Source organism: Dermochelys coriacea, chromosome 3 (genome assembly GCF_009764565.3).
Source record: "Dermochelys coriacea isolate rDerCor1 chromosome 3, rDerCor1.pri.v4, whole genome shotgun sequence".
Classification (NCBI taxonomy): Eukaryota; Metazoa; Chordata; order Testudines; family Dermochelyidae; genus Dermochelys; species Dermochelys coriacea.
In genome coordinates this window covers 31,728,477-31,750,610 of record NC_050070.1, presented here as the reverse complement: position 1 = coordinate 31,750,610, position 22,134 = coordinate 31,728,477, and the positions used below count along the sequence as shown (strand labels likewise).

General features: G+C 40.9%; 1 protein-coding gene across 5 annotated transcripts in view; it reads left to right on the top strand.

Moving 5' to 3' along the window:
* The window catches only part of ASAP2 (ArfGAP with SH3 domain, ankyrin repeat and PH domain 2), a 166,023-nt gene extending 146,185 nt beyond the window's left edge, over positions 1–19,838 (top strand). For all 5 annotated transcript variants that reach the window (XM_038397774.2, XM_038397777.2, XM_038397776.2 and 2 more), the window contains 2 exons: positions 13,568–13,690; positions 17,228–19,838. In XM_038397774.2, coding sequence (XP_038253702.1) covers positions 13,568–13,690; positions 17,228–17,302 — 198 coding nt within the window. In that variant the 3' untranslated portion in view covers positions 17,303–19,838. The remainder of the gene's footprint in view (positions 1–13,567; positions 13,691–17,227) is intronic.
* The last annotated feature ends 2,296 nt before the right edge of the window (positions 19,839–22,134 follow it).

Here is a 22,134-nt window from a genome sequence, read left to right as displayed (position 1 = left end):
GATCTATGGAGTCTTACTTACAAAGTGTTACATCACCTTATTTAACCCACACATTGCCCAGTTACAGTATATCTCTTCAAAGGTAAGTAAATTACTATACAGAAGATCCCCACTCTTGAGTCTTTATTCATGTGTGTGACTGGGTCTGGAATTCTCCATTGTTGAAGCTCTGACCTATTAACCTTTTTAATCAGTATGTGCTGTATAATTGTCACCAACAGTTTCCACTGTCGGTATATTCTCTAAATAGACAGACTGCATTGCTAGAGATATTATCATCAGCAAAGATTTTCTTTCTTCATTCTTTCTGTTTCTCAGGTTTGCCTAAAACTAATGCTGTAGTAGGGTACAGGATATAAGAATAGAAAAAGTTGAAGGTTTCTTTTTTGCTGAGTAAGAAAATCATGAAGAAGCCATAATGATTTGGTGGTTTTGCTTCATCAGTATCCTCATTTGAATAATTTGTAATCATTTAGTAAAAGATATCTGGTTATACCTTCCATTATATCAGCAACACATACTACCCTGACTGTACCTTTCATAAAGCAATACTTCTAGCTGAGCTAAAAAATATTGGGGCTCCAAGAGGGAAGTAAATGGAAACATTTACATTTAGATTGGTCTCTCATTTAATTCTATTGAAACTTAGGCCATATCTACACTAGCACTTATATTGACAAAACTTGTGTCCTTTGGGGAAAACCACACCTTGACCGATATAAGTTTTGCTGGCATAGGCACTCATGTGCACAGCGCCGTCAGTGGGAGACACTTTCCCGCTGACATAGTTACCGCCACTCATTGAGCTGTTTTTATTATGTCGATAGGAGAGCTCTCTCCCATGGCATAATGTGGCTACACAAGTGCTCTTACAGTGGCACTGTATCTATACAGCTGTGCTGCTGTAAGCTTGTAAGTGTAGACATGGCCTTAGTTGTGGAGACAGCATGGTCCATTGGATAGGACACTAGGCTGGGAGTCAGGAGACCTGTGCTGTTCCTAATTTTGGCTACTGTCCTGCTGTGACCTTGGCAAGCTGCATCCTCTCTCTGTGCCTGTCTTTCCCCTGCCACCCTTTGTCAGTCTTGTCTGTTTAGATTGTGAGCTCTCCAGGCAAGGGATGTTTCTCACCCTGTGCGCGCGTGTGCACGGCATACCTGATATAAGGGAGCCCTGCTCTCTGGTAGGGCCCCTAGGCCCTCCTGTAATACAAACAGCTAACAGCAATAATAAGTTAAAAATATATGTAATTTATTTTAATCAGACTTAGGAGTTTTAGGGTGGGGTCTGTGTCTTTCTGTCTCTGGCAAGCATGCAGGCCTGCTGCAATAATAGAGACCTCAGGTATTTTTCACACACTGCAATTTGTAATGTCCGTCTTCTCTTTCCATCTCTTCTGTCTGACAAATTAGCAATACGTAGCTGTGAGATAATGTTGCCCATCAGTGGGTCTCAAAGCACTTTACAAAGAAGGTCAGTATCATAAGCCCCAGTTTGCAGATGGGGAAGCTGAGGTACAGAGAAGTGAAGTGACTTGCCCAAGGTCACCCAACAGGCCAATAGCAGAGCCAGGAATAGAACGTGGGAGTCTCTGGACCCACAGTCTGTTGCTCTGTTCACTAGGCCACACTGTCTCTCTGAATATATAATATTGGATATTTTGGACTTTTCTGGGTAATTTGAGATGGAATAACTGTCCTGATTGGTTTCATTCTCTTAATCTTTGCTCTGTTGAGCTGCTGGACCATAACAACATGCCTGTGAGGTGTACATATGGTTCAGGTGTCATTAATTCAACATTCTTTTGTTATGTTCAAACAGCTGATTATCCTGGGCTTTCCGTGTAAAATAAGGTTGTTGCAGTCCTCTATCTTGTTCCTTCCTTGTTATGTTATAGAACAAAATTACTATCAATATAAATTAATTTATTTCACCAAGTAGGTAGTAGGGAACAATCTGTTTTGCACCCAGGGTTTAGTTTTAATTGTACATATCTGAATAAAATATCAGCATTTCCAGATAACTTCAGCAAAGTGAAGTTTGCATACCTGGGGAAGCTGGCAGGGTATTTCTCTGATGATCCAGGACAGAGTGGAAAGGGAAAACTGGGCAATAGAAAGGGAGCCCAGAGAAAGGAGTGATTTTGCTAACATGCTTTAGCTAAGTTGATTGAGCTAAAAGTACCTTAATTGAAGCATTAGCGAGATCAGTTTAACTAAAGTACTTTTCCTAAATCGCTCCATCCACCTTTGCTTCCAAGCCTTCTCTGCTGTGTGTCCTCTCTGCCAAAAGATCATGGAGACCAGCCAGCAGGTAGGGCACATGCTTGGGGCACCTCTCCTGATTAGATAATCAAGCTTCTAGGGTACACACAAATAACCAAAGATTTCTATGTCCTATAATTTTCTGGTTTTGGGTAGAAAGCTTTTTTTTTTTTTAAACAGTTTTTTCTACATGTGTTTTATACATTTAAAGGTATACTTTAGGTATATTTACTTTAGGTATATGAACTTTTTCCTGAAGTTTCTTAGTTTGCCAGGAATGGGGATCTGTTATATTCTACTTGCCTTCTTTCTTAGAGAAAAGAAAATACCTGTAATTGCTGTTCTCTGAAGGTAGTAATTATATTGCTGGTAGTGCATATATGCACCCATTCATCCTCTCTACTGAGATGGAGGATAATTGTATTTATGACTAATTTGGCTGGGAAAGAACAGTCAGTGATATGGCTAGATTCATTGTAGAAATGCTGCTCATTGAGTGAGGCGTGACCATGAAATTTTACACCTGACAGAATTCTGCGCCCCTGAGGGGATGCAGAATTCATATAGCCCACATATTTCTGTGCCCCGCATAGAAAAATGCAAAAGAAATCTGCGGTGGGAGACGTGTCTCTTCCCCGGCAGCCCATGCAGCCTGTCTGTTCCAGTGTGCCTGAAGCAGCCTCAGAGATGCAAATCACTGCGGGTGGAGGGTTGGCATGTGTGCCTGAGGGGGAGACGTTGATTACCTTCAGGGGCCGGGCTGGCCAACAAGCGAGAGAGATTCTGTCCCTCTCGCTTGATACTGTGGCTCGAGGGGCCTGGAGGAGGGTAGGTCTTTTTCTTATGCAGGGGGAAGGCTCTGTCCCTGAGGCAGAAATGTAGCAGCCTGCCTACTAGCTAATTGATTTCCTCTGAGGGAGAAATGTAGCAGCCTGCCTGCCTAGTAAAATGTCTATAACTACTTGAGAATTGAAAAAACAATTAAATATTAGTATTACATTACTGAAAATTGTTTCTTTTTAAGTTAAAGAAAATAGCTTTTGTAAAAAAACAAACAAAAAACACCCCATTTTGTTAATGCTGCTGATTGATGGTTAATTGATCTCATTCCCTGAGGCAGAAATGTAGCAGCCTGTCTGCCTAGTAACATTGTTAATGATCCTATTGTTAGTTAACTGTTCCCATTCTCAGTCAATTCCCTGAGGAACATAAAAGATGTAAAAGTTTTAAGGCCCCTACATTGCCAGAGTGATGTAAAGCCTTATAAATGACAGTAAGGGAATCAGCTAGGAAGTTCTATGTGCTTTCTCACTTTTTTTCTGTACCAAAGTGGCACAATGGGGTTAGATTTTTAGTTACCCATTAAAAAAAACAAAACAACTTTGAGGGGAAATAAAACATTTACCAAGCAGTCAATAAAATGTCAGGACAATCAGAACCAAGCACTTCCCAAAATACCCAGCCAGGTCCAAGACAATGATTAGCAAAACTGTACGACTTTCCTGTGTGCAATTTAAAATGACATTCTACTAAGGTTGTCGATTAATCGCAGTCAACTAATGCAATTAACTCAAAAATTAATTGCAATTAATCGCTCTTTTAATTGCACTGTTAAACAATAGAATGCCAATTGAAATTTATTAATATTTTTGGATGTTTTTCTACATTTTCAAATATATTGATTTCAGTTACAAAAGTGTACACTTCTCACTTTATTTTTATTACAAATATTTCCACTGTAAAAAAATGAAACAAAAGAAATAGTATTTTTCAGGTCACCTCATACAAGTACTGTAGTGCAATCTCTTTATCATGAAAGTGCAACTTACAAACGTAGATTTTTTTTAAAAAAAAAATTTTTTTTACATAACTGCCCTCAAAAACGAAACAATGCAAAACTTTACAGCCTACAAGTCCACTCAGTCCTACTTCTTGTTTGTCTTAGTGATTGGCTGCACAAGTTTGTTTACCTTTATGGAAGATAATGCTGCCCACTTCTTATTTACAATGTCACCAGAAAGTGAGAAAACGCATTTTCATGGGACTTTCGTAGTCCACATTGCAAGGTATTTACGTGTCAGATCTGCTAAACATTCATGCTTTTTGAATGCCGTTTTTTGAAAATAATTCTACGTTGTAAGTTCAACTTTCATGATAAAGAGATTTCACTACAGTACTTTTATTAGGTGAACTGAAAAATACTGTTTTTTTTTTTTACAGTGCAAATATTGGTAATTGAAAACAATATATTTTAAAATGTAGAAAGCATCCAAAAATAAATGGTATTCTATTATTAACAGTGCAATTAATTGCATGATTAATCACGATTAAATTTTTTAATCGTTTGACAGCCCTACATCCCCCCCCCTTTTTGCTGTTTGGTGTTCTGTAATGTAATTTACATGAAAATCCAGGATTATAACTGGAATGCTGGGTATTAATTACCAAGTATTTGTAACTTAACATACATGTGTTTAGGAAATGCTGAATAGTTAGTGTAACTTTTTTTCTTTATTGTAGTTTAAATAACTTACCAAAACAATTGAAACTGGTGTGTTTTATTGCATTATTTTAACAAATAAAATTTACAGAATTTTGCATAATTTTTAAATTTTTGGTGCAGAATCCCCCCAGGAGTATGAAATGGATCACAGGTGGGTACCCGTTGGGTTTCACCTTGTCAGCTGGGATTGCAGCAAAATACATGTGTCTCTGGAATGTAAGGAGAGCTTGGGAGAGGTCGGGGGGACTGCAGCCTGCTCCCTCCCTCTCTTCCTCATATTACAGTCTCCCTGCTTCTTCCCCTCCCATCAAGCACTCGATCCCAGAGCGCTCCACCACCTGCTAGGAGCTCAGTTCCCAGTCAGGAATTGGTGCTTTGCTGATAAGGAAAGCATTTTCCACAGGAAAAACTCCACTGCAAAGCAGCACTGGTGCTCCCTTCCGAGCTCCCAAGCCCTGATAAACCATCCCATGAGCCGCATCCCACAGTCCTCAGACCACTGTGATTCTGGTTGTTTACAGTGATGTTGACAACTTCATTTTAAGTGGTATCCTGTGTCAACCCCATATGCTTAACGATCTGTCCCAACTTATATTTAGCTCAGACACTTTGGTTATCTTCCCCACACCAGAATAAAAGCTCTGTGCAGATCAAAAGCTTGTTCCTTCCACCAGCAAAAGTCAAACCAATAAAAGTTACTACCTCACCCACCTTGTCTCCCTCTGTGGTTATGGTGGCATGCAGGGGACTTCTTGGACATTTTGTGGGTCATGATCCAAAAAGAATGAGGACTGGTCTAGTGGGATGAGCAAGGAAGTGAAGTCAGGCTGTGTCCAGCCTTTTCTTTCTGGCAGTGCCAGAGTCACTGTAAAGGGCAGGACTTTAACCTTGGGTTTGATTTCCCCATGTGACGCATGGCTAGAAAGGGTTAAACATCCTGCAAAATAAATAAACCTTAAAAGACATGTGGGGAGATAATGTTTGACTTTTTGTGTATTTACATATGTATGAGTAGGGGAATGTAATCAACAGTCCCTGTGTATGCTGTATTCTGATAATTCAGACAGCAAAAGAACAGCCTAACCTTTAAATGAATTGTAAACACGGGGGATATCTTGGTATTCATCTCTCTTTGAAATGTACTGTGAATAGTGGAGGAACAAGCATATGGCCTTATGTTAATTCGTAGAGCTAGGTTCCGGTGATGAACCTCCTTCAAAGTCATCCTAATTACCTTTTGTTCCGCGAGGAAATTCGGACTTGTCAAAGAGGACATGAAATTATATAAAAGACACTTGGGTCCTGATTCTGTTGTCTCAGATCTGCTGAAGCTTCATCAGGGGAAGTTTGAGTCACAAGACTGAGGTCCCAGTTATGCTGGTACGCCCTGAATATGAAATTTGGACGTTGGACTATGACCAATGAACTGAATACTAAAGGAACTCTTTGCAACTACAAAGCTTACCATCTCTGCTGTGAATCTGAACCTCAATGGATTGAACTCCTGTCTGTATATATGTTGATCTTTTAACCATACTCTCTCTCTTGGTTTTTAATAAATTTTAGTTTAGTTAGTAAGAATTGTCTGTAACGTGTACTTAGGTAACATGTGAAACATTCGTTAACCTGGGAGGTAATGTGTCCGATCCTTTGGGATTGGTAGAACCTTTTCTTTTATATGATGAAATGAAATTTTCAGAAATCATCATATTTGACATGGGTACCTGGAAGAAGGCCTGAGGCTGGATCACTTTAAGGGAACTGTGTTGTTTGAACTTCTGAGTAACCAGTAAGGTAGTAAAGAAGCTGTTTATGCTGGCTTGGTAAATCTAAGTATTGGAATATCCACCAGCTTTTGGGGGTTTGGCTGCCCCATTCTTTGCAGTTCACCCTAATTGAGTGACCACAGCTGGCTCCCCACTAGGACCCCGGTCACAGTGGCGTAGTCATGCTTGGATACACATTACCACAGGTTAATTGGGTTTTTGGATCAGAACCACACACTTGTAACAATTTAATTTTGATATTGGAGAGTTTAAGGGTTAAAAATCAGTTACAGTGAGTGACACATGATCAAGATCCTGACAGAAAAAGCCTGGAAGAATTGTGCTTACAGAGAGGGTTGTATTTTAAGCAAAAGGCCCCAGAGCAGGGACTGAAAAATCTGTTAATTGCCACTGATAAGGAAGCAGACCCAGCGAAAATGCTTGCAGTGAGAAACCAGCAGCTAGAACTTGAACAAAAGCAAAAAATTGCTGATATAGAAGGAGATGCTGCTGACAGAGAACACCTGTGTTTTGAACATGAACAAAAAATGGCATATATTCGATTGCAGGAACTAGAAGCTAATGCAGAAGTGGACAGTCTTAACCTCCAACTCAGAAGAATAAAGGAACAACAGGAACTGTATCATCCTGAAAAGCCAGTTCCTCTCAACAGCAAAGATGGGGATAGAATCTATACAGTTTGTAACAATGTTGATTTGTTGATTGACTCTAAGCAGTTGCCTGTGTGTAGCCAAATTTACCCCAACACTGCCATCTTTTATGCAAATGCTTTTACTGTGAGCTCAGGTGAAGGTAACCACATAACATGTGCAGAGAATGTAAAAGTCAATGGTAAAAGCTGTTTAGGGCAAATTACAGCTTCTAACATCAGTCTTGTTAAAACAGATCTTGTCAAAGAGGAAAATTATTTACCAAATCAGAGTGTGAATATTGTTTACTCCTCTGAGTTTACTGTAAGTGTGCCTTTAGCCAGAATCCATCTTGAATGGAATGGTGTTTAACATGAAGTTATAGCTGGTGCAAAGAAGTTATTGCCTAAGGATCTTTTGATTGAGGATGATATTAAAGCTTTGTTCAGTCAGGTTGACATAAACCAGTCACAGGAAAGAAATAATCTTGAACCTGTCTCTACTAGGGGCAAGGTTTTGCCTATTGAGGGTTTCTCCCAATGTTTGTCTGAGAAAGATGGCTGTCTGTGCAAAGAAGCAGTGTATATGTGGAAAAAATTTCTGAGTGTCTGGTATCTCAGAAGTAAATCTGGCATTAGATAAAGCTCAGGAAGACGTTTCTCTAGACCAAATTGAAGTTGGTGATCAGGTTAAAGCCCTAACTGAGGAAAGAAGGGTTACATTCTTGGTGAGTGATAAATTGTTGGCTAGTAAAGTTTGGGAAAGTAAGCTTGATCCAAGTAAAAGTGATGTGCTTAAAGTAGCTCAGTGTGATAAGACACTATTTGTGAAAAATAGCAGCTTATCTTTTAAGGGAGGGGAAAGCAAAGAAAGTTTAGATGAGCATAGGCTGTCTTCTGAGCTGATGGCTTTGTCTAATCAGAAGTTTGGGAAGGCAAGGTTAGTGGAACATGAGTATCCCTACACCTTACCTGTTACCAATGTGAAGAATTGTGACAGTAAAGGAAATGATCCTGTCTCTGTTAGGGGTAATGACTTGCCTATGAAGGGAGCTACCCCAATCTCCAAGCAACTGTCCATGAACAGCCATGTGTGCTGCGACAAGGGGAAGGATATCCCAAATTTTGTGTCTGTTAAAAGGGAATGTTTCTCCAGCTCTTTTCTGTCTGTAAAGCAGACAGAAAAAGCCTGTCAGCCTATGATGGTTTAAAAATTTTCATTTGACCCAGAGTTGATTCTGGATACAACTAAAGCCCAGGAATGAAGTGATCCTGAATTTGTGTCTGCTAGGGATGATGACATTGTAATTAGGTTACATCCAGTTAATGTCATAAATAGCTCCCAGACACCAAGCGATTCTGATGCTTCTGTTTGGCCTGTTTCTAGTATGTTGCTGGGTAAAGATATGACAACCTTGTCTGATTAGGGTGATATCATAGCCAGGGCACAAGGAAAGCATGAAGGTGATTTGACTCTGTTACCCACTGACAGTGTGGAAACTTGTAACAAGGAAGAGAATGCTTCTAATTTTGTGACTATGAAGTCTAGCAGTTTACGTAAATGGGGGTTTTGTGAAAATCCTCCAGATGAGAAAGATTCTGGATTTAAGTGAAACCCAAAAAGAGTCTGTTGTTGCTCAGGAAAATGTTCCTTTAAAGCAAGCTAGGAGAAAAGGGTAAGAGCAGAATTTCTGTGAAAATTGAGTTGTTACTTAGAAAGATAACAGAAGAGGAAAATCTTCAGGGTAGTTTTTGCAAGCAGTTTGCTGCAACTGATGGGTGTGGAAGTGATTTGATTAAGTTAACTCAGGGTGAATCACTGTATAGAGAAAGCAATTGTTTGTTTGGGAGACTTGTTCCAGTTCCTAACTGCCAGAGTCTTTCTGAGCTGTATAGATCCACTGACTTTAGTTTAGAAAGACCTAGTGTGGATAGTTTTGAAAGGATTCAAATGAAATAAAAATTGTTAGGGAATTTAAACAGCCCTATCAGCTTAACCAGCTTTTTGGCGAGACAATGTTGTTGGAACATGAATGTCTCCATGTTGATTCTTTAAGTAAGCAGTCTGTGACTCAGGTACTGAGGAAAAATCGGGTTACTGGGTTACAAGGATGTAGGGGAGAGCAGGCAAACTCATCTCTAGATATTGTGGATATGACTTGTAGTCTCTTAGTGGACTTGACATCTGATTTCACGTGGAAGCAGAGGGAAGGATAAAAGAACCTTGAGTCTAACATGTTAGTGAAAATGGATGGAATCTCTTTAAGACAGAGTCCAGCCTTGGAATTGGTTAAGCTTGAGGATTTAGAAACTAGTAAACAAGCTAGTGTCTGAGTTGATGCAAATTATCTGACTGTCTGGGGCGGGGGGAGAAAGATTTCCCATTAGTAAAGACAGTGGTGAGCCGGAGCCAGTTCGCACCGGTTTGCGCGAACCGGTTAAATTTTGAAGCAGTTTTAGAATCGGTTGTTAACCCGCCCCCCTGCAGGGGGCGCTTAGGCTTTGATGGGCTCTGGCCGAGAAGTGATGTAATTCCTCTTCCGGCTGCCGGGGGCGCTGCGCTGCGGGAGCCATGTGGGCTGCCGCTTGGCCCTAGGCTGCTGCTCCCCTGGCCCTGGGGCTCCCGATGCTGCCTGGTGGGTCCCCGGCTACTCTGCTGGGCCTGGGCTGCGTCCTGCTGCTCTCCCCGTGAGCACCCACCACCCTGCCCACAGCCAGCCCCTGCCCTGCCTGCAGCCACCCCCCGCACCCCCTGCCTCCATCCACCCCCTGCCCTGCCCGCACCAGCGCCTGCCACATCCCCTGCCTGCAGCCAGTCCCTGTCTCCAGCCACCCCTGCACCCCCTACCCTCAGCCAGCCCCTGCTGCACGCACCCCCTGCTTGCAGCCAGCCCATCTTCAGCCACTCCCTGCCCTGCCCGCTGCCAGCCCCTGCCGCACGCACCGCCTGCCCTGAGTCCAGCCAACCCCTGCCGCACACATCCCCTGTCCTGCCCGCAGCCAGCCCCTGTCTCCAGCCAGCACTGCATCCCCCTGCCCTGCCTGCAGTCAGCCCCTACCTTCAGTCAGCCCCTGCCCTGTTTCCAGCCAGTCCCACACCCCCTTGCCTCCAGCCAACCCCGCACCCTCCTATCTCCAGCCAGCTCCGCAGCCAGCCCTGCACCCCCTGCCTCCAGCTAGCCCTGCCCCATGCCCCTGTCTGCAGCTGGCCCCACGTCCACTGGTGCCCTACAGTTCCCAAGGCAGTAACCCTTCACACCTGCTTCAATGAGGGGGGCAGGGAGCAGCTGGGACCACACATGTGCACACCCTAGGGTGACCAGACAGCAAGTGTGAAAAATCAGGACGGGGTGGGGGGTAATAGGAGCGTATATAAGAAAAAGACCCCAAAATATAAAATCGGGACATCTGGTCACTCTAGCACACCCCCTGGGGAGTGCCGGGGACCCACACATGTGAAACAGAACTCATTTCTAGTTCAGGCCCATCTTTTTAAAAAATAACTTTAGGCAGGGTTAACATACATCCGTATTTTCCCGGACAGGTCAGGCTTTTTGGTTCTTAAATCACTGTCCGGGAGGAATTTTAAAAATTCCTTCCGGGAAAATACAGACGTATGTTAACCCTTTTTTGGTATTAAAAATACATACTGGGGCACATCCCCTCTTTATAGGGAATCGGTTGTTAAGATTTTGGCAGCTCATCACTGAGTAAAGAGGACACACCCAACCAGACAATGGATTCTGTTACACAAAAAAGTTCAGATTTTGATCCGACTGGACAGGGAGGAAGGGAAGGATTAAACCTTGCAAAAAAAAAAGCCATAGGTTAACCCTACAATACCAAAACCCTAGGGAAGTGGTTAAACTGAAAGCCTATGTTAAGGAAAAAGAAAAGGAGTACTTGTGGCACCTTAGAGACTGACAAATTTATTTGAGCATAAGCTTTCGTGAGCTCACTTCATCGAAAACTTATGCTCAAATACATTTGTTAGTTGCTAAGGTGCCACAAGTACTCCTTTTCTTTTTGCGAATACAGACTAACACGGCTGCTACTCTGAAACCTATGTTAAGGAAGACTCTGAAATCAAGAAAAAGCTACAAAGATTCAAAAGGGATATTCCACAAGCTGACCTAAAGAATGATTTGTCTAAACCAAAGGCGTGGCCTGACAAAAAAAAAAAAAATTGTAAATGTACACTTGGGATAAAACTGATGTTACGGCTAATGATTGTAACTAACTTGTTGCTGATACCAAGAAGTGTAAAAATGTACAATGTGCATGGTTTTTTGGAAAAACCCTTGAACATGTTGGGGGTGATACCTGAGAACTCACTATATTGTAAAAGCCTTCATGGTTATACTGTTTCATTACATGACAACACACATTATGTTAAAAGGCCTGGTGATACTGATATTTCACAGTTAGTGCCTCTATATAATCTTGAAACTGTCTGTGCACAGCAGAAAAACCACTACAAGCCTGAACTGCTGTGCACAAAGGGAAATTGAGGTCCAACACCTCAGCCTTCATAACTGAATGCCAGAGCAAGTGCTCTCTGAAGAACATTAATGGCTATGTTAACACATAGACCAAACCCTGGAATCACTAATGTGTTTCACAACATATGGACTAAGTTTTTAACTTGGTCCAAAGCATGCATCAATAATTTGGCTTTACAGAGAATTCAATATAAACAAAGCTCATATCAATGTTGAAAGGTCCTTAAGATGTATGCAGGAGCTCAAATTTTGCTCTTCCACACTAGTCTCATCTTGGGGTGTGACACATGACTAGAAAGGGTTAAACATCCTGCAAAATAAATATGCCTCAAAAGACGTGGGGAGATAGTGTTTGTGTTTTTGTGTATTTACATATGTATGATTAGAGGAATGTAATCAGCAGTCCCTGTGTATGCTGTATTCTGATAATTCAGAGATCAAAAGAACAGCCTAACCTTTAAATGAATTGTAAACACAGGATATCTTGGTATTCATCTCTCTTTGAAATGTACTATGAATGGTGGAGGAACAAGCAAATGGTCTTATGTTAATTCATGTAACTAAGTACTGGTGATGGACCTCCTTCAAAGTCATCCTAATTACCTTTTGTTCCGTGAGGAAGTCCCAACTTGTCAAAGAGGACATGAAATTGTCTTGGGTCCTGAGTCTGTCATCTCAGATCTGCTTAAGCTTCATCAGGGGAAGTTTGAGTCACAAGACTGAGGTCCCATTTATGCTGATACGCCCTGAATATGAAATTTGGACATTTGACTATGACCAATGAACTGAATTCTAAAGGAACTCTTCTTAACTACAAAGCTTATCATCTCTGCTGTGAATCTGAACCTCAATGGATTGAACTCCTGTCTGTATGTATATTGATCTTTTAACCATTCTCTCTCTCTATGTATATTGATCTTTTAACCATTCTCTCTCTCTCTTGTTTAATAAATTTTAATTTAGTTAATAAGAATTGGCTGTAATGTGTACTTGGGAAACGTGAAACATTCATTAACCTGGGAGGTAATGTGTCCGATCCTTTGGGATTGGTAGAACCTTTTCTTTTATATGACGAAATGAAATTTTCAGAAATCATCATATTTGATGTGGGTACCTGGATGGAGGCCTGAAGTTGGATCACTTTAGGGGAACTGTGTTGTTTGAACTTCTTAGTAACCAGTAAACTGTCCTATGGTTCTAAGTATTGGAATATCCACCAGCTTTTGGGGGTTTGGCTGCCCCATTCTTTGCAGTTCACCCTAATTGAGTGACCACAGCTGGCTCCCCACAAGGACCCTCGGTCACACCCCAGAATACAATGTCCTTGCCTCTTGGAAGGTTGGAGAGTTAGTTTTCATGTTTATACAATGTTTTGAAGATATAAAGAATTAATTAAGCTCTACTGCTAAGTATCACTAATGTGTAGGAGTGTGCCACCCGATGGTGAGATTGCATAATGGCTCTGAACTGCATTGTGGAGTATTAACCCAGGCCTAGGAAAGAATATATGTAATGCAAGGGGTTATCTGAGCTGCTTCTTGCAAAGGGTAACAATTAAAGGTAACTTAGTTTTTCTCTCTGAATGAATATAGTTCCCAGTCTGTGTTGCTTATCTTTTAGAGATACAAGATTGGTGAGGTAATGTCTTCTGTTGAACCAGCTTCTGTTGGTGAGAGAGACAAGCTTTTGAGCCAGACAGAGCTCTTCTTCAGGTCTGGGAGTGGCTCAAAAGCTGCATATGTCACCAACAGAAGCTGGTCCAATAAAATATACTACCTCAGACACTTTGTTTCTCTAATATTCTGACACCAACATGGCTACAGCTGCATTGCTTATCTTTTGCCATGTTTCATTTCTTGTACATATATATTTTTGTATTGCAGTCAAAAACTAAACCCAAGAGAGTAAAAGCCATTTACAACTGTGTAGCAGATAATCCAGATGAACTAACCTTTTCAGAGGGAGATATCATTGTGGTAGATGGGGAGGAAGATCAGGAGTGGTGGGTAAGTATTTACCTTATGCATCTTTAATTCAAAGTATGCCAACACTTTCAAAGTACATTGGTGACAGAAAGTGCAAGTATACCATAGAGTTGGTAGGAATTGAAATACCCGCAGCTCTACCCTGACTGACTGACTGAGTGAAGAATCCCCTAGAGTAGTTGGCATATAGTTTTCCATCTTTTGGCTGGCCAGCTGCTTGTTGCCTATCTTGTGAGATCTGGTTTTACAGACTTCTTGCTTGGATGAATTACACTGCTCCCTCCCCACATGACCCACAGACACACACACACACACAGACACACACACACACCCCACTTCTTCTGTCATCCCCTCCCTCTGCCTCCAGATCTACTGATTTGATTGAGAGGAAAAGGTCTAGAGCTCAGACAACAGCTCCTAAAAAGTTCTCTGTATTTTTAAAGAATGGAAGAGTGTGTCTTCTTTCATAGCGATCTATTTGCATTTTTCGGACATGGATTGCCTATGCTTTAGCCAACATGGTGCATGGTCAATTTGATCCTACAGGGGTTTCTTGATCCTCCCTGTCATTTTGAGCTTAAGGATAGTGTTATGGAGTATTTTATAAGGTGGCATGAAAGGCTGTCTCTGGAAAGTACCATCAGTTGATGTAACATCTTTCATGTGTATAAAATCTGTACTTGACACACATGCATGTGAAAGATTATATAACCTACCCACCTGTCCTTTTTAGAATGAATGTAACCTGGAGGACTCCCTCTGTCCCTTACAGGCATTCAAATATGAGTTTTCTTTACCTGCATTATCTAATGGACTTTTCTGAATATCCCACTATTTTCCACTATCTCCTCTTTATTCTGGGGATACTGTTTCCATACAGTCTTGAACTAATTTTCTTCTTATAAAGAGTCACTATTAGTACACTAATCCTCTGGCTGGGCACATGACCTCTTCACAGGCTACAAGTAATATGTCAGTGTAAATTATTGAAAGACCTATTTGTTCATCTATATCTCTCACTAAACACAAGTGCACTACATCACCTACAAGGCTCTGGAGGCTGTTCAAACACATCTCCAGTGTGGCATCATTCTCCCCTATAACCAGGTTTGTTATGCACTATTCTTTATTAGGTCCTATTAACCACAAAAGTATGTTTAACAATGATTATGAAAAACAATTGTTCCATTAGTTAGTGAGATGAAAGAACATGTGTAAACAAATGTATATGTGCTTCTCATTTTTCCTCATGTCCAGTGAGGAACAACCTTTTTTCTGGTGACAAGTAAATGTATGCTAGGCCTGACCCTGGAGGATCATGTGTCTTTAAATAAATAAATAAATCTAGGGCAAATTCCACCCAAACTTAGTTTTTAGCCTTCCTCACAGACCAAAAACTCTGGATGACTCTGCTTCAGTTTGAGAATGTGTGATATGAGGGGGAGGTGCTGTTCAGGATCTGGGTAATCCTAGGCAGTGTTGGAGCTGTTCTTGGAGCTGAATCTGCTAATTCATTATTTTCTAAAAGATGTGAAGGAGAGAGCAAGTGGCACTCTGCTACACCTTGTACTTCGGATCCCAAGTGGTATGTCTACACTACAATTAAAGAACCATGGCTGGCCTTTGTCAACTGACTTGGGTTTGCAGGACTCTGATTAAGGGACTATTTAATTGCAGTGTAGACATTTGGGTTCAGGTTGAAGCCATCTGCTACCCTTTCCTCAAAAGTCTGTACCGAAATGAAACAGCCCCTTAATGTGAGCTCTGCGAGCCCGAGTCAGCTGAGACAGGCCAGCTGTGGGTGTTTAATTGCAGTGTAGACACACCCCAAGAGCTCACTCTGGGTTGCTTTTTATTCCTCTGAGTGACTAACATCAGTAAGGTTAGAAGAACTTGTGCTGTTCACTTCCATCACTGAGAGCTGCAGTTAAAATAACTCCATCCATTTTTGGATTTCCTCTCAAAACTAGTGCTTATATTTCCTATCAGCTAAAAAACTATCTTAGTTATGTACTTTCCAGAATCTGATGAGCTAAGTCAGTTTTTTTTTTTTAAAGGACAGTTACCCATGAAAGCATTTACCTTACTTCTATTTATATTGTTAGATGTCAAAATCTCCATAGCAAAACTGATAGTAATGCTTTGTATGCTCAAAAAGCCTCATGTAAGACCAAAATGCAGTTTTTATGAACGCTCAGTCCTTCTTTACACCTTTCTGATTGTCTGGGAAAGAGCTAGTCTACTGAATATAGAGAGAGCATAGGCCTCTCACATTCCCAAAATCACTCCCTGCAGCATGGTGGCACCACATTCAGTAGAAGGGTGCTAATTTCCAAGAACAGGCTATTTCTTTTTGATTCTTCACCTGTTTATTTCTCACAAGTTCTCCCAGTGAGGCACTTCAGGTGCATAGGAGAGTGAGAATTACTCTATAGTCTGGTGATTAAGGCACTCACCTAGTTGGTGGGAGGCACTCATTTAAGTCCTTGCTCCAATTACTGTTTGTTTATACACAGTGGAACAGTTTCAACAGGACAGACTGAAAAACACTCACCCCGGAATATCCTGTAAACTAGCCATGTGGCTAGCCTAGGATCTCCAGCAATTTGGGAGACCCCTGTTCAAATAACTGCCCCACATCATGCAGAGGAGTAACTGAACCTGGGTCTCCCACATTCTGGGTGGGTGCCCTAACCGCTAGGCTCAGGGTTATAATGGAGAGCAGGGGTCAGCAACCTTTGGCAGCCGGCACGTCAGAGTAAAGCCACTGGCGGGCTGGGCCATTTTGTTTATCTGGAGCGTCCGCAGGCACAGAGCCCTGCAGCTGCCACTGGCCACGGTTCTCTGTTACCGGCCAATGGGAGCTGTGGGAAGCAGTGGCTAGCACGTCCCTCGGCCAAAGGTTGCTGACCACTGATGGAGAGTATGTTGTCCCCCTCCACTCAGTGTCTTGTGAATCTTTGCTCTTGTAAAAGTGCCTGAAATCAAAATGAAATAATTTTGAGTCACGTTCCAACTAAACATTGTGTTTGGACTCAGCTAGAAAGTTTTCTAACTTTCTGATTTGCTGAAAAATGTCATTTTCAGTTCAGCCTGAAATTTTTGATTTTTCAGAATTGCCAGCAATCAAAAAAACTCCATTCACCCATCTCTAAGTGTATGTTTGTATAGTGCCTAGTACAGTAGTGACACCATCCAGATTTGGGAACCTTACACACTTACCTGAAAAACTGTGATTAAAATGTTCCTGTCTCAGGGCAGCAAACCCATTTGTACTATTTCTTTCCTTTCCTTTATTCAAAATAAAATGGAAGGCTCCAGAACTGAGGGGTATAGTGGTTTGTCCTGACCTATAGGCATAGGGTCCTCCAGAACACGGCAGTCATCAGCATTCACCTTCTACTAGAAAATAGGTTCTTCCTGCTAGTGTAAGTGCTTAAACTGGGGAAGAGAGGAACATGACTATTACTAGTAACTTTGATGTGAATACTATAATGCCCTTTTGAGACTTAAGTTATTTTTATTAACTTGAGAAAACCTATTGCATGTCTTTTCCAGATTGGCCACATTGATGGGGAACCTAATCGTAAAGGAGCTTTCCCAGTATCATTTGTGCACTTTATTGTTGACTAAATTGCTACTGACAAGTGGAGAAATTTCTAATTTCCAGCTGTTGTAGAAATCTGTTTTGCTTTGTTCCAGCCAGAACATTTCCTGAGTCCTATGTACTTTAGCTGACCTATTATTTGCCACAGTTCTCACTTTGGAATTTAAACAGATTTTTTTTGTGTGTAACTCTTCATCAATAATTAGTTTAAAAAATATCATTCCAATTATATTATCTTTTTCAAGGTGAAGTGAAAAGCATTAAAAAATCCTGTTCAGGAGTCAAATTACGTGAATGTGCCCATTAAAATATTACAAATAACTTACAGTAAATTAGTTGAAAATTCAGTTCCCTTCTTTCAACCTGGCATAGTTAAGGATTCTATGTCCCCAGAGTCAAGGAAATCCCAAACGCTTAGAAAAAGGCAGCGAATTCTGCTAGCTCCCTCTGTTGTTTTAAATTTTAGAGCCCAATCCTACAAGCTGAGAACTTCTGAATTGGAAGTATTCAGCACTTTGCAATATCAGGTTCTAACCAAGGACATCAACACTTGCAGCAGAAGAAATCTTGACCTCTGAACTTGGGTGCCTTGACAGGTAAAGCTAAAAAGCTTTTCAGTTCACCACTGAAGGAGACTTCTTTCTTTCAAATTTAACGTCTGAAATTGGTTAGCTAATCTTCTGCGTTTGAGACTTTCTTTTATGCTACATATATATGTCACTTGTTTTGAAATGTCATTTCTGTATGTTACATCCATTTTCAGTCGTATTTAATGTGACTACTGCTAGTTAATTAAACTTCCTAGCAATATTACTGAGTTACTAAATTAACTCAAGGATATGAAAACTGCACTTCCTGAAGTTTACTTAAAACTCTGTAAGGATGATGGATTGCAGAGCATTTCTTAAAACTGTTTCCTTATGGTGTTTAGACTTTTTGTATTCTTGAATTTTCTTGATCACAGTGACATGTTCATACACAATATCTGTAGTGGAACATTTAAATTACTGATAAGGATAAATATCACAAGTATGCATCGGTTATGTCCTATTTCATACAGTTTTTTTTTTTAAAAGTGTGCCACTACCTTGCAAATAATTAAATATTAGTTTGCTAACTCACACTCTATTTATATAATATACCCACATCTATGGTAGCTACACTGTTAAACTTGTTTACTATTTTGTGAACAAAAGACTAGACCATTCATAATTCCCAGTTGATTGATGGAATACTACAAAACATCAATAGATATATAACGCCATTTTGATGTTTGTATATTGTGATATTGTACTGGTTCTTTTGTTTATGCTACAGGAAAAAACTGATAGCATAGGATTAGAAATCAATGTCTAGGTCACATTGGCTTTGATCACATGTTTTGTGACTATTGTATCTCTAGATTTATCAAGAGAACTTTGAATTTCTCACAAATGGTGTCTGTTGGCCTCAGTGTTGTAACAGGAATGAAAAAGGCCAATGTAATGTTTATATTGAGAAAAATTGTGTGGCATTAATTCTGGAACAGTAAAGCTGTTGATCTCACCTTTCTTAGAATGGTACAATTGATAGACAACCTATCATTTCTTCAAGAAGCTGTTGCTGCATTATAAATGGAACAAACTGGAATGTTTCAGGATACTTTGTTGCAAGTTTTGAAGCTAATTAGTCTGCATTTTCAAAGTTCCCAGTAAAATATGTGATATTAGCACTAGATTAGTATAGCACTACAGTTTTATTCACTGATATGTTCAGTTTGTTTTTGAGACACTATTTTGTATGTTTCTATTCCTGGTAGAGTTTAGACAGTAAATGGGCATATTATTTTGCACAGTTCACTTCTATGTACAGTATTTTTAAACACAGAATCTTGTAGCATCTATAACAGCCTGCAATCAGTCTTGATTATCTGGCATCAATTACATCATATATAAACATTGATGCAAATTTAACTTCAGCTACACTAGAAAGTGTGCAAACTTTCAAAACTTAATCATGTTAATGGGTACATTTGATGGGAAAAAGTAATCTTTCAGAATACAATTTAATGGCACTGTGGTGCTGGTAACTAAGATCTTACTGTCCAATGAAGAAATTTGCCCCAGGTTTCAACAGTATGCTCTCTATGTTTGCTCCTCTGGGAGAAGAAAATTGCAGAAGAGATTCTGAACAGACTGTAGATATATATTTATAATTAAAAAGTTACTTACTTTTAGCTCCAAGATTTTGGCATGTTTCATGCCATTTTTCATCAAAGCTGATTTCAAGAGATCATGATTCAAAAATCTGTTACTAGGCAGATTAGTACGTTGCTGTTAATTGTTTTTAAAAGGAGCAGTTGACATTTAAAATGCAGCTTAGAATGGTATTTGAGATGTATAATATTCAATTCAGTTGTTTGATTTTGTTTGGTTGCAGAGCAACTGTATATATTGTATAACCTAAATCAACTCTTATTTTCGATGTCCTGGATGCAGTGATTTATAATTAGAGCATGATTAATAAATTTACTCTCATTAACCAGTCAAATGACTGGAAAAATAAAACTACTTTTAAAATCAATGGACTATTTTCCTTACTTGATTTTGTGCAATTTAAGGAACGTGTGTTTCAAAAATGTAAGATTGCAGCTTCAGAATTGTTTGCACAGTAACTCCTCATTTAACGTTGTAGTTATGTTCCTGAAAAATCTGACTTTAAGCGAAACAATGTTAAGCTAATCCAATTTCCCCATAAGAATTAATGTAAAGGGGAGGGTTAGTTTCCTGGGAATTTTTTTTCACCAGACAAAAGACTAATATATGCATGCACGTGCGCGCACACACTTACACACACACACACACACAGTATAAGTTTTAAACAAACAATTTAATACTGGTCCATAGTGATGATGATTGTGAAGCTTGGTTGAGATGGTGAAGTCAGAGGGTGGGATATTTCCCAGGCGATGTCTTACTGCTAAATGATGAACTAGCAATTGGCTGAGCCTTCAAGGGTTAACTTATTGTTAATGTAGCCTCACACTCTACAAGGCAGAGGAATGAAGGGAAGGGAGACAGCATGGCAAAGAGAGAGAGAGACTCTGTGTGTGTGTGTGTGTGTGTGTGTGTGTGTGTGTGTGTGTGAGAGAGAGAGAGAGAGGTGCATTGCTCCTTTAAGTACGCTGACCCCACTTTTTAAGCTAATCAAGAAGCTGAGATGCAGCTGCTAACAGGAAGCTCCTGAGCCCTGTCGTGTGTCCCCCCTGCTCTCTGGAAGATGGGTAAGCAGGGTGCTGGGGGAGGGGGACACCCTGTCATTAGCCCCCCCAATACCCCCCACACACCAAGCAGGAGGGTCTGAGTAACAGCTCCAAGGCAGGGGGCAGGAGCAGCACATGGCAGGGGAGAAGGGACAACTGAACTGCGAGCAATTGATAGCCTCCGCACAGGGAACTTAGGGGAGCTGACAGGGAGGCTGCTGGTCCACCCTGGTTCCAAGCCCCCACCAGCTAGCTGCAACGGGCTGCTCTTCCTGCAAGCAGTGGACAAAACAGGTGGCTGCCAAACGACATAAGGGAGGCATTGCACAACTTTAAACGAGCCTCTTCCCTAACTGATCATCAACGTAACAATGAAACGACATTAACCAGGACAACTTTAAGTGAGGAGTTGCAGTACTTGCACTTATCAGACATTAAGGGCTGGAAGGGACCATCAGAAGTCATCAGGTCCAGATCTCTGAGCTAAGGCAGGAACAAGTAAACCTAGACCATCCCTGCAGCGTCTGTCCAACTTGTTCTTAAAAACTTCCTATGAGGTGGATTCTACAACCTCCCTTGGAAGCCTAGTCCAGTGTTAACTACCCATGCTACAGATTAAGCTTCAGTGGACTAACAGACTAATTAATCACTGTCCTCTTTATAACAGCCCTGAGCATATATGAAGATTTAACGAGCCCCCCTTCACTCTTACATTGTGACACGTTTCAGAGTGGCAGCTGTGTTAGTTTGTATCAGCAAAAAGAAAAGGAGTACTTGTGGCACCTTAGAGACTAAGATTTATTTGGGCATAAGCTTTCAGGGGCTAAAACCAACTTCATCATGGGTTTGCATCTGATGAGGTGGGTTTTAGCCCCTGAAAGCTTATGCCCAAATAAATCTGTTAGTCTCTAAGGTGCCACAAGTACTCCTCATTCTTTTCCCCTCACTCTTAGTTTTTCAGGAATAAACATGCTTGATTTTTTTTTAAATCTTTCTACATAGGTCAAGTTTTCTAAATCTATCATTTTTGAAGCGCTTTCAACCTGTGGCCCATGGACCCCTGGGGGTCTGCAGACTGCCTTACCGGTCCGTGAGAGGTGACTGAAAATAAAGTTTCAGATCCCAAAAAAGGCATTCCGTTTTTCTGATCAACCAAAGTATGTGAATACCTCCACCTACAGATCAAAACCTGGCCATGTTGTCGCTACCATAGAAACCCAGAGTTTAGCGCCCTTTCTCTTGCTGTGTCAAATGCAGGGCTGAGCATGTGCAACATTTATAGTTGAATCCTGTTCAGTCAGTTTTCAATCTAAGACTTCTATGGTAGGAGTCCATGGACTGCAGGTTGAATTTCCAAAGGGGTCCGCATCTCCATTTGAGTAGTGTGAGGTTTTTTTCCCCCCCCAGGTCTGCAAATGAAAAAAAGGTGACCTAGACTCTCTCCAAATTGTTCAGATCTTTCCTAACATGTGGCATCCACAACTGGACAGAGTACTTCAGCTGAGGCCAGCATGACAATTATCTCCTTTTTCTGATGTATGATTTGGGCTCCATGACTTCTGCAGCAGCCAGCTGTTCAGGCAGCCCTGGGAACAGCCACACCAGCTACTTCTGGTA